The sequence below is a fragment of the Mesocricetus auratus genome, unplaced genomic scaffold (genome assembly GCF_017639785.1).
Source record: "Mesocricetus auratus isolate SY011 unplaced genomic scaffold, BCM_Maur_2.0 Super-Scaffold_4256, whole genome shotgun sequence".
Lineage (NCBI taxonomy): Eukaryota > Metazoa > Chordata > Mammalia > Rodentia > Cricetidae > Mesocricetus > Mesocricetus auratus.
The window spans coordinates 88532697-88544905 of record NW_024429182.1 but is presented as its reverse complement, the minus strand read 5'-3'; the positions used below and the strand labels follow the sequence as shown (position 1 = coordinate 88544905).

General features: G+C 45.7%; 1 protein-coding gene across 4 annotated transcripts in view; it reads right to left on the bottom strand.

The window, feature by feature from the left end:
- Positions 1-2412, bottom strand: part of Sbf2 (SET binding factor 2) — a 360275-nt gene extending 357863 nt beyond the window's left edge. For all 4 annotated transcript variants that reach the window (XM_040756376.1, XM_040756381.1, XM_040756385.1 and 1 more), the window contains exon 1: positions 2209-2412. In XM_040756376.1, the coding sequence (XP_040612310.1) occupies positions 2209-2263 (55 nt within the window). In that variant the 5' untranslated portion in view covers positions 2264-2412. The remainder of the gene's footprint in view (positions 1-2208) is intronic.
- Positions 2413-12209: the final 9797 nt, after the last annotated feature.

The following is a 12209-nucleotide window of genomic DNA, read 5'->3' as shown; positions in this document are numbered from 1 at the left end:
TTCAAGTTGAGAGACACTGTACAAAAATAACTGACCTGTAATCTTCAAAAGTGACAAGATCAAGAAAAAGATGAGAGAACTGTTCCATGCTGAAAGGGGGAGACTAAGGAGACAATGAAACAATGAACACTTAACTGTACTGACTCCTTTTGCCAGTTATGTGATTAACAGCATAACCAACAAAACCCAAAGCTAAGTGGAATAATGAGTCAATGTGAATGTCCTGTTCTGATAACTGCACTGTCATTATGTAGGACAAAGTTCTTGTTTGTATAAAATTCACATTAAACCATTCTGAGTGACAGGGCATAACATCAGCATGTTCCTCTCAAAATGTTCAAAAAAAGAAAACACCAACTACTGTGTACCATACTTGCTATTTCTTTTTCAAGCTTGTTACTGTTTCAAAACTGTTGGGGGTGGTGGCGCTAGGCATGGACTTTAATTCCAGCATTCTGGAGGCAGAGGCAGGTGATCTCTGTGAGTTCAAAGTTAGCTGGTCTACAAAGGGAGTTCCTGGAGAGTCAGAGCTCTGTAAAGAGACTCTGTCTCAAAAAACAGATAGATAGATAGATAGATAGATAGATAGATAGATAGATATAAAATTATTGTAGGAAAAAGAGCAATGTACTAAAAACTGAGCAAGGTTAAAAACAAAACTGATTCTCCACACTGGATAACACAGACTATGTCATCTTGCTAAGATATTGAAAAATTACTAAGAAATGACAAAACATTTTAAAGCAGACAGAAGAGTCTCTAAATAGAGCCCAATGCCTTCGTGTGTGTGTGTGTGTGTGTGTGTGTGTGTGTGAGAGAGAGAGAGGGGGGGTGAGGGGCATGCATATTAGTGAACAAGAGAGGGGGGAGGGGCATGCATATTAGTGAACAAGAGGGGGGAGGGTGTGCATATTAGTGAACAAGAGAGGGGAGGGTGTGCATATTAGTGAACAAGAGAGGGGAGGGGCATGCATATTCGTGCACAAGACAGCTCTGTGCAATCGGTTCTTGCCTCCCCCCTTTTCATGACTTCATCACTTCAGAGACCAAACTCAGGTCTCCAGACTCGCCCAGCAAAAGCCTTCATCGGTTGAGGCATCTCACCCACTGACAAGCAGTTCTAGTGAGTGGCCTCAGTCAGGGAGTGGTGAGAAACAAAAGAAGTGAAGAATCCCTTCTCTGAAATAAATTCTTAGGGATGGGTAGAACAATGGTACTCTGGTGCTATCAACGACTAACGGTGGATAAAGCACAAACTAAGCACCTCCTGGGACAAGGAAGAGGCTGGAGAGCCGGTATCTAAACTTCCTTCCAAGTTTGGGACTGGAATCACCCTGAAATCACCTCGTTAGTACATCCCGCTTATCTATATATAGCAACACAAAGAGATACAAACACGAAAATAAACGTGCGTGAACCCTGTATACTCCTGGCTGTGCAAGTCCATCAATCAAATTATAAAAAGCAATGCATCTGCCAAATTGTTCCTGGTGAAGAATTCTCTGACGAATTAAAGAGGACAATCAAAACACAGGAAAGCTAAGTCAGAGCACCTGCGGTGGTTGGCTGGCTATCTTTACTTAAGAGAATCATTTCGTTCTGGAATGCCGGCACATACATCCTGAAAGAATTTCCTAGAAATATTTCAAAGTGCACGCATCCTTTGGCCTTCCCAAGTACCCGGCGTTCGGCCGGGATGTCCAGCCCCCCCGCCCCATCCCCCATAGGGCAGGCGGGAGGCAGCGCTGAACTCTCTGGACTTCCTCTCCGGGAGGACTGCCCCCAGCGTCACTCTTACTCAGGATGCAGGGCACAAGTGTACTCCTAGGAACTTCACACAGTGTGCTCCCGCCCTCCCAACCCCGCCGGCACGAGGGCGCGGTCCCGGGTGCCAGCAGCCTCCACCGAAGAGCGTGGCGGCGCGCAGGCAGGCTCTCCACCGGCCCAGTCCCCCGGTCCTCGGCCGCACCGCGGTGGCCTAGCCCCGCGACCGCCGTCCCGCGGTTCCCTCACACACGCCCACTGCCAGCCAGGCTCGACCGCGCAGCGAAGGCCCGACACCAGTCGACCCACCGCTCCTTCACCGCGGGACCCGGCCCTCCCGCCTCCCCGCCTCCCGACCACGACGCCCGGCCCCGCCGAGCCCACTGGACGGCTGCCGGGGGCGGAGGCGAAGCCCGGGGGGCGGCGCCCGCCCCACACCCTTACCTGGCTTCTCGTGATCGTAGCCTACCACAATGAAGTAGTCGGCCAGCCGAGCCATGACCGCCGCCGCCGCGCCCGGGAAGCGGGTTCCCGTCGCCGCCCTCGCCGCCGCCGCCCACCCGGCCCAGGCGAGCTCAGCATTTTCCCTTCAGCGGCTGTAGCGGTAACAGCAGCGCTTCAGCCATGTTTGACAACCGAGGCGCGCACTGCGCCTGCGCCGCGCCTCGTGCCCGCCCCTCCCCCGCCCCACCCGAGAGGGCTCGGCGACCCGGTTCCCGACGTTCCCGAACCCACGCGGCGCTCCGAGGCCGCTCGGACACGCGGCTCGGGAAGTGGGCGGTCGGGCGGGGCCTGGCCACGCGCCGCCACCGAGACCGCGCTCTTAGAGCCGGGCTGCTACCTCAACGCCCCCCTCCCCTTATTATTTATTTTTTTGGAGCTGGGGTCCTTCCTTCCGCCTTCTCGCTCCCTTTTGCAGTTGGGAGAAAGCGAATGGAGGCTCGGCGCGGGGTCACTTGTAAAGTTTGCTCTTTTTTTACTGTTTGTTACCACCGGCAGCACGGAGGAGATTCTCCCGCCCTCGCTGGAAGCTTGGAATTTGCACCGCCAAGGCTTTTTGCTGCACGTTTCCTGTTTATGTTGTGCAGATGGGAATTTTAGAAACATGCCACCGAGCTGGCGGGGGAGGAAAAGACTTGCGCAATCCTCAGAGGCGCCTATGGTTTCAGGGCTGCCTGGGCCGGGAATGGCCAGCTTGGGCTTTCCTCAGAGCGCCCGAGGGAGTTGTATTCCACCTAGGAACAGGGCATCCCCGGGATCCTCCTGAAATGGGCCGGTCTCTCCCGGGGAGCTCCGCCCGCTTGACTTTCACTCCCTTGCGGCGAGTCTCAGGGTTCTAGTAGCTGAAGCAGGTGTTACCGTCCAATTTGCTCTACTGCAAACACTCAACAGAAAGAGTTCATGGAGCTCTGAGTCCAGTCTAGATAATATCCAAGTCGACTGAGTTTTTTAAAAATATCCCCCTCTGATGTTTTCGAATTTGGCTTCACAGCACTTGGATGAGTTTACTTTCTCACTTTTCAATGATTATGAAATTTTAGTAGTAGAATATGTATGCGAATTAAGGCTGAAGTTTTCAGAACCTGAGATTTAGAAATGATCTTTGTGAGAACATCACTCACCGAGGGTTTGATTCTTAACATTGTACATAGTAAGTGCTAACTTGCTTGGTGCAACACACACACACCCTCTGTAGTAGACTAGCAGAAAGCTAGTGTCTGGAGCTGTGAACTCAAGTCCAAAGTGTCGTCGTCTCAGCTGCTCTGATTGACTTCTTCTCTTTTCTGTGCCAGCATTCCCCTTCCCGCTTCCGTGGTGGGAATTTAGGGCCTCATACATATCAGGCAAGCCTTGTACCATTAAGCTATATTCCCAGGGAAAGGCCAGACTTTTTCAGCACATGCCTGAGAGGGTTGGACTATGCTAGAAGAATTGAAACTGAAGGGATACTTTAACTCAGGACCTCCTTTGTAAACTGCTACTTATCAGCCTAACTACAGTCATCAAAAGTAGGTTGTTTTTCAAAACAAAGCAAAAAAAAAACACCCACCACACCTCACAGAGAAATTTCCCAGTATCTTACCTGGGAGCTCTTCCTCCACTTTTTCTGTAAAGAGTACTCTCGGTTCCTCTAGAGACAGCCCATTCCACTAGTGAACAGCCACGCCTTCCTTAGCGGGCCATTGGTGGCACATGCCTTTAATCCCAGCACTTGGGAGGCAGAGGCAGGTGGATCTCTGTGAGTTCAAGGCCAGCTTGATCTACAGAGTGAGTTCCAGGACAGGCTCTAAAGCAAAACAGAGAAACCCTGTCTCAAACAAAAAAAGAAAGAAAGAAAGTCCTTCCTTTTACTATGTCAGAGTTGTCTTGTAACTACCCTCTCTGAAGCTATCAGGTAGGGGAGAGACACCACATGACTCTGTCTTAGTATGATTTTGTAAACGATTATTGTGGGGTGTTTTCTGCAATTTTACCTTTTTGAAATTTGGGATAAGGTACTGGGGATATGGCTCAGCAGTTGAGAGCCCTATGCTGATCTTCCAGAGGACCAGATTTGATTCCCAGTATCCACATGACAGTTCACAACTAGTTATTTGCATGGGATCCAACCCCCTCTTTTGTTTGTTTGTTTTGTTTTGCTTTTTTGAGACAGGGTTTCTCTGTAGCTTTGGAGCCTGTCCTGGAACACGATCTGTAGACCAGGCTGTCCTTGAACTCACAGAGATCCACCTGTCTCTGCCTCCCAAGTGCTGGGATTAAAGGCTTGCACCACAACCACCTGATTGAAATAAAACCTTTTTTATAATTGGGATAAAACTTATCTATCGTTAAGTACAATATACACTTCAGTAGCATCTAATATATCTCACTGTTGGACAAGGACCACATCTGTCTAGTTTGAAAACATTTTCTTCACCCCAAATTCATTAAATAGGCATTCACATTTCCCTCTCTAGGCCCTGGCAATAACCAGCTTGCTTTCTGACTGGGTTTGTCTATTGTGGGTATTTCATGTAACTTATAAAGTATGTGAGTTTTTGTGTCTGATAATCTGTTTGGAATACTGTTTTCCAGTTTTATCCCCGAAGTAGCATAGCACTTCTCTGTATTATATTGGAGTATCAGTACTTCATTCTGCATTACTGTTAAATAACACCACGCCACTCTGTGTATGGACTGTGCTTGCTTATCTTCTGGTGGGTTGGGGTATTGTTTCTACTTTACTGGTACTGACACCATGACAATTCGTAGCATGTATGTGAGTATCGATTTGCAATTCTTTTGATATATCCTTTGGAGTAGCACCATTGGACGGAACTGAATTATATATGGTAGTTCTCTGTTTAATTTTGAGGACCCACCAACTGTTTTCCACAATGACTGAATGATTTACCTACCAGTACTGAACAACAATTCTTGTTGTTATTTTGTTCAGCCACAGGGTAATGAAACAGGAACCACAAAATTCAACAAAACCCACCTGGAATTTATTGGGGAAAGGGAACAAAGGGAGGGGTGGGTGTTGACCAACAGGGGGAGGGGATAAAGGAGGAAGATGGGGGGAGATAAGGGACAAACAGGTGGGAGGTGCTCACTTAAAAGGGAAAGCTTGCACATGCATACAGAGTCCTTACTCAGCCACATAACACATGATGTAATCATGCAACACAGGGCCCTTTAAGCTGTCTAAGTATCTGTAATGCCAGTGTGCATACCCTGCCAGTTGTCAGGGGGCAGGGTCAGCATAATGCCAGGATACCAACAATTCTAACTTCTTTAAAAAAAAAAAGATTTATTTATTTATTATGTATTCAGTGTTCTGCCTGCATGTCTGCCTTCAGGCCCCAAGAGGGCACCAAATCTCATTACAGATAGATGTGAGCCACCATGTGGTTGCTGGGAATTGAGCTCAGGACTTCTGGAAGATCAGTCAGTACCCTTAACCTCTGAATCATCTCTCAGCCCCCAAATTCTAACTTCTTTATATTTTTGTGAAAACTTGTTTTCCTGGTTGTTAAAAAAAAAGGCATCATAATAGGTATGAATATATTTTTTTGTTTGTTTGAGGGAGGGGTTGTTCTGGTTTTTGTTGTTTTGGTTTCTGTTTGTTTGTTTGCTTGCTTGCTTTTTGAGACAGGGTTTCACTGTGTAGCTCTGGCTGTCCTGGAACTCACTCTGCCTCTCCCTCCCAAGAAGGGTTTAAAGGAATGTGCCACCACAGCCTGGCCCAGTGGGTATAAATTATTAATCTTTGTTGTTACTTGGAGACACAGTCTCACTAAAGGCCACACTAATTTGTAACCTAGATTACTCTTGACCTCTGGATCCTCCTTTTTTCCCCATCCCTCAGCTCGTGCCCGCGCACGCGCACACACACACACTGACTAACAACATGGAATTAAACACCAAGCCTAACTAAATGAATGTCTTACTGTGCTCTTGATTTATATTTCTTTAATGACCCATGATGTTGAGCATCTTTTCCTGTGTACGTCGGCCATTTCTAAGTCTTCTTAGGATAAATTTCTATATAAGTCCTTTGCCAACCACACACCCCCTCCCCCCCACCTCCCTACCCCCGCTAGGAATCTAACCCTTGGCTTTCCCCATGCTGGGCAAGCTCTGTTCTATGGAGCCCTACCCCAAGCCCAGCCCTGTTTGTCTTTGTTGTGTTTGTAAACTCTGAGAACTAGATCCCTATCACGTATAAACTCAGATATTCTGTAGACTGTCATGTCATTTTCTTGATCCTGTCCTTTGGCTCGCAAGTGTTTAACTTTGAAAAAGTTCAAACGTTTGTTGGTTTTCTGTGATTTTTATGTCATATCTAAGAATCTATTGTTGAATTTAAGATCATGGAGATCTACTTCTATGTAAGCAAATCGTAATTATAGCTCTTGTATTTGGGCCTTTGGTTCATTTTTAGTTGCCTTTGTAGTGGTAGGATTCTCGTTTTACCTCTTTTTTTTTTTTTAGATCTATGTTTACTCTCTCTCTGGTGTGTGTGTGTGTGTGTGTGTGTGTGTGTGTGTGTGTGTGTGTGTGTGCACTCATGCCTATGACAACCAGAAAAGGATGTCAGAGCCCCCACAACTAGAGTTACAGGCAATTGTGAGCTACCCATTGTGAGTTACTCCCCATAATGGATGCTGAGAACTGAACTTAGTTCCTTGGTTGAGAATCAAGTTCTCTTAACCACTGAGCCAGCTCTCCAGTCCCCATATACTTTTTAAATGTATATTATTTAAATATTATTTGCAAGTATTGATATTTTCCTTCTGATGCTAAGAATGAAACCCAGGGTAATTGCTATTCCTTCTACTAAGCTAGATTTCCACCCTGCAAGTTTATTTTATGTAGTTATTTTGCTTTATCAGAGTTGTTCTTCAAGTCTAGAATCAGGCACTACCTTCCCAGTTATATTTACGCAGGTCTCAGGTAGGCTACTGGACATTAAAATGGCTGTTTTGTTTTTCGTTTTTAAAAAGAGGTTTTCTCCTATCCTAAGGTAATGTCTAAAGGTACTATGTGCTCCTATCTACGCACGAACACATTAGCATCCACTGAAGCTGTTCTTTGCTTTCTCACCCAACAACTGCCAGGCTGCTGAAACTGATAAGCCTGGACAAGGCAGCCTGATTGCTGAGGTTGGCTGAAGGCCATCCCATCCCCTAAGATAACTACCATCATCTTCCACCACCAGGGAGAGAACAAAGCAAGTCTAGATTTGTTTTGCTGAAGGCTGGGAGCTGCCAGGGAAGGAGGCTGTACAGCACAGTGGTGAAGTATACGCAAGACAGATGACAGTCTCTCTTGCCTTGGAAGACAAAATGGAGCTGATTACTAGTGAGGAAGGTTTCTCACCCTGGTGCTCCTCCAGTGGGCTGTGGTGGGGTGAGTGGTTTAACTGTACAGTCATTTCAAGTGCTTCCTGTGGTTAGCCACTACAGTTCAGGGAGGCAGTATCATAGTTGGATTTGACCATATGTCCTGCAGGCAAGACTGAGGGAGATGGGGGGTGGGGCCTTCAAATTGCTTCTACCAACCCATAACAAAGGAGACTGAGAGCTGTGGTGGAAAATTCCCTGATCCATTGCCACATCTCTAACCACTCGGTTGCCTAAGCAAGAAACTTAATGACTGCTACCCTTGATGCTGGTCTTTCTCTCAGCCCCACATTCGTCATTCAGTCCTATTGATCCGACTTCCCTCACATTCATTGTTGTCACCTCCCATAGTTATAATACCTTCCTTACCTGTTTCCCTGCTCATTAGTTCCATGTACATAAAGTATGGTTTTGTTTATGTAAACTTTTTTAAGAGTAGGTGTTATGTATGCCAGACTAGCCTCAAACTTTCCAAGCACTCAGAAGATGACCTTGAACTTCTGATCCTCCTGACTCTACCGCCTTGTTGGGATGACAGATGTGTACCAAGCTCAAGGTTTTGAGTGTACAAGGCAACAGAGCTACATTCCCAGTACCAACCTAACCTAAAGACAAAAGCAGGCTAATGACCTGACCCTGTCTTAGAATTAAGCATGTGTGTCAAGCACACTGCTTTCACTTTGAACTATGTTTTGGGTACAGGAGAACTTCAGAGAATTATATAACAACACCATTAAAATCTTTTTTTCCTGATTAAAAAAAAAAAAGAAATGTGTCCTAGAGCGTTAAATCTGGACATTCATTTGATGCACCCGTGACTGCAGCAGCTACAGTATAAATAGGTACCATGAGGTTTTATAGGCTGCTTTTAGTTAGATTGCATGTTTGGTGAACAGGCCTTGGCTACATAATTTGCAGAGTCCAGTGCAAAATGAAAGTGAAGGACCCCTTATTCAAAAGTTAAGAATTGCAAAAGAGCTTCAGCAGAACATTAAAATAAGCACACAGGCTCTTCTGACTACAGGTCCCCTGTACCTGAACAGTGCATCTCCACAAGGCTGGTGGGGTTAGCAAAGTGCATGTGCACACTCTGTGTGTATGTGTGTGTGCGTGTGTGTGCGTGTGTGTGTGTGTGTGTGTGTGTGTGTGTGTGTGTGTGTAGATTGTGTGCACTCTAATCTACCCTGGGTGCTACCACCATGCTTCTTCCCTTTCTGCTCTTCAGACCCATCTAGCACATTCAGTAGTTGAGATGATTTTCTTCTTTTGTTGTTATTTTAGAGCTGACAAAGGAACCCAGAGCCTAGTGCTGCTAAACACATGTTTTACACTGAGCTACCCCTCCCCACCTCAGGATAATCTTTGGTTGTTGTTGAGATGTTCTCACTATATAGCTCAGGCTCACAGTCCTCCTGCCCCAACATCCCAAGGGCCAGAATTAGGTATGCCCAACACTCGATACTATCTTTTAAACATTTTGTATGTAAGATGTAGGGATTTTTTTAAATTTCTGAAATGTTATTAATTTGACGAGACAAAAGGATCTTTGGCATAAGTATGCATCAGATCATTTCTCTCCTGTTTTCAAACCCCTTGTCTTAGTTACTTTTCTATTGCTGTGCTAAGTTATCATGGCCAAGGCAACTTATAGAAGAAACAGTTGACTAGATACCTAGAGTTTCAGAGGATGAATTCACAATTGGTGGGGACCATGACAGCAGGCAGGCAGACATGGCACCAGAGCAGAAGCTAAGAGCTTGCATCCTGGTCTACAAGCATAAGGCAGAAAGCTAATTAGGAATGGTGTGGGCTTTTAAAATCTCAAAACCCACCCTAAGTGTCACACCTCCTTCAACAAGTACATATCTCCTAATGTTCCCAAGTTCTGCTGTTAGAACAGCCTTCTTTGTACCTGTTGCCTTCTCTGTGTTCTCTTTCATTTATCCTGTAACAAATTACTTCCTAAGTTTTAGTGAGGTATGCTCCATCGAAGAACAGTTGCTTCACATATGTGAGGGGGAGAAGGAAGAAGGAGGAAGAGGAGTAATGCAAAAGCGTTACTTTTCTAAAAGTTTTTTATTTATTATGTATATAGTGTTCTTTCTACCTTCATGTATGCCTGTACTCCAGAAGAGGGTACCAGATCTCATTATAGATGGTTGTGAGCCATGGTATGGTTGCTGGGAATTGAACTCAGGACCTCTGCAAGAGCAGTCAATACTCGGGCTGGAGAGATGGTTCAGCGGTTAAGAGCACTGCTTGCTCTTCCAAAGGTCCTGAGTTCAAATTCCAGCAACCACATGGTGGCTCACAACCATCTATAATGAAATCTGGTTCCCTCTTCTTGCATGCAGACATACATGCAAGCAGAATACTGTGTATGTAATAAATAATTTTAAAAAAAAGAGCAGTCAGTACTCTTAACCTCTGAGCCATCTCTCCAGTTCCAGCATTACTTTTCTTTATACATATACTCTGCCTTAAAACCAGGGTCAACAGTCATTCTGTCTCTGCCATCCAAACAAGATAGAAATCACAGATTCAGAAACAGTGCTGTTTATTTTGTGCTAGAGTTTTAACCTGGTCCATCTCCTGCTTTATATTGAGCTGGTTTTGGGTGCATGTTCACTTTCTAGGAAGAATCTCTATTTTCATAGTTCTTGTAAGGAGTCAGATCCCCGGAAGAAGCTCTGGGCTCTGCATCCTGCCTTACTTATCCCCAGGAGACCAAATCCGAGAAGCTGATTGTGTCCTCTCTGTAAACCACTTGATGTTATGACTTCAGGATGCATCTTGAACCTTGTTTTCAAGAGAATGTTGTAAACAAGCCCTGAGCTTAACAAGCATTTTGTGCCTTGTGAATAAAAATGCATCGTAAAATTTCCTGTCTGAAAAGAGGCATCTGAGATCATTGCACAAAGCCCACAGTTGCTTCCATTTTAGTTACTAACATCGTTAGTACTATTTATTCTTCCTCATTGTTTTTTTTTAAATATCTGAGTATGATGACCCTAGTGTTAGGAACTGTGTACACACTGTTAACTAAGAAATGAAACCTCCAAACATTGCTAAGAATTAGATTCAGATTTAGGGCCTAAAAATAATTCAGTTGTAATGTGAGGAAGACACTGAAACACCATTATTCAGCAAGCTTTTAGAGTATATGTAATATATATATTATATATTTAGAGTGTATATTTAAGTGCATGGTGACAGAATGTACACATCAACACAGCTTAAGAATTCTAGGGCACGCGTGTATGTGTGTGTGTGTGTGTGAATCTTCATTAACCAGAATTTTTTTCTTTCTGTTTTCTTGCCAGGAAGATTTTAAACACGTTTCTTCCTTCACTTCCTTCCTTCCTAGTTCAATGTGGATTCATAATCATTGCACTTGAACGGGTGCAATTCTGTGAACATATGGCCACAAGGACCCCTGCCGCCTTACTTCTTTAGAACTTGAACCCAAAATTCGTTCTAGTGAGCCCGCCCCCGCACTTGTGATTAAGTAAGACAACTCATTTTCACAAAAAGGGAAGAAGGAAGAAGTAGATAACCAAACGTGAAGTCCTCATCTTCTTCCTATTTACTCCCTTTAGCATTTGGGGCGCACGTTGGCAGAGGCTGCCCACCCACGCAAACCACAATCATACAGATGCTTTCTAAGATTTTCTAACAAAATCCTCCGAGTTGCCAGTCTGGGACCTCGCCTAAAAAAAGAGTTGGCTTGGCGACAATCTCTTAAGTGCCAGTGCGGCGAAGAGCACCCAGGCTGATAAGGCGCGTGCCAAGGCACTCAGGTGGGGATTCCTGGCACAGCACCAACACTCTGGCGCACACACAGGAGCTCGGTGGAGCTAAGCCATGGAATCCTTTCTTTCACCCTTGAGTTCGCTTCGTTGTTGAGGCCACCTGTGTCTCCAAAAGAAGTGAGGGGGGTGCGGAGGTTCGGGGAGTAGCTCAGTTGATGAGAACTGAAGCAGAAAGATCACAAGTTCAAGGTCATCTCCGCTACTTAGTTTCACAGGCCAAACGGAATACAGGGGACCCTATTCAAATAACAGCAACACACTTAGGCTTAGAGCATACTTGGCGATCATGTCCCAAGCCAGAGGGAATCTGGGGTCACTGACTTCACTGACTTTCCTCAAATACGAAGCAAGGAGGCAATGCGATCCAACCCGGCAGGATTTTCTGCAGAAAGCCCCCCTCAAGTCAAGGCTGGTAGGGACTGGAGAGAAGGAGTCCAACTCACGAGACTTTCCTTGGCTGTGCGCCAACTCACAGCTGTCCTTGACCTCCTGGGCAGACCGAGGCGCGGGCCAGGGAAATGAAAGTAAAACCTGACTTGGTCCGGGCCCAGCGTGAAGTTGGCGACAGGTAGGTCGCATCCTCAGAGAGACTGACAACCGCTGTGTCGACAGACATTCCCGGGATGAAGTAAAAGGAAGGGCAGGGAAAAGGGACAGAAACGAGAGAAAAAAAAAACTATAGGGAAGTTCTGGGGTTCCTGGGAACCCCCGCAGTGCTGTGTGCTACCTGGGGTCGGTGGTGCAC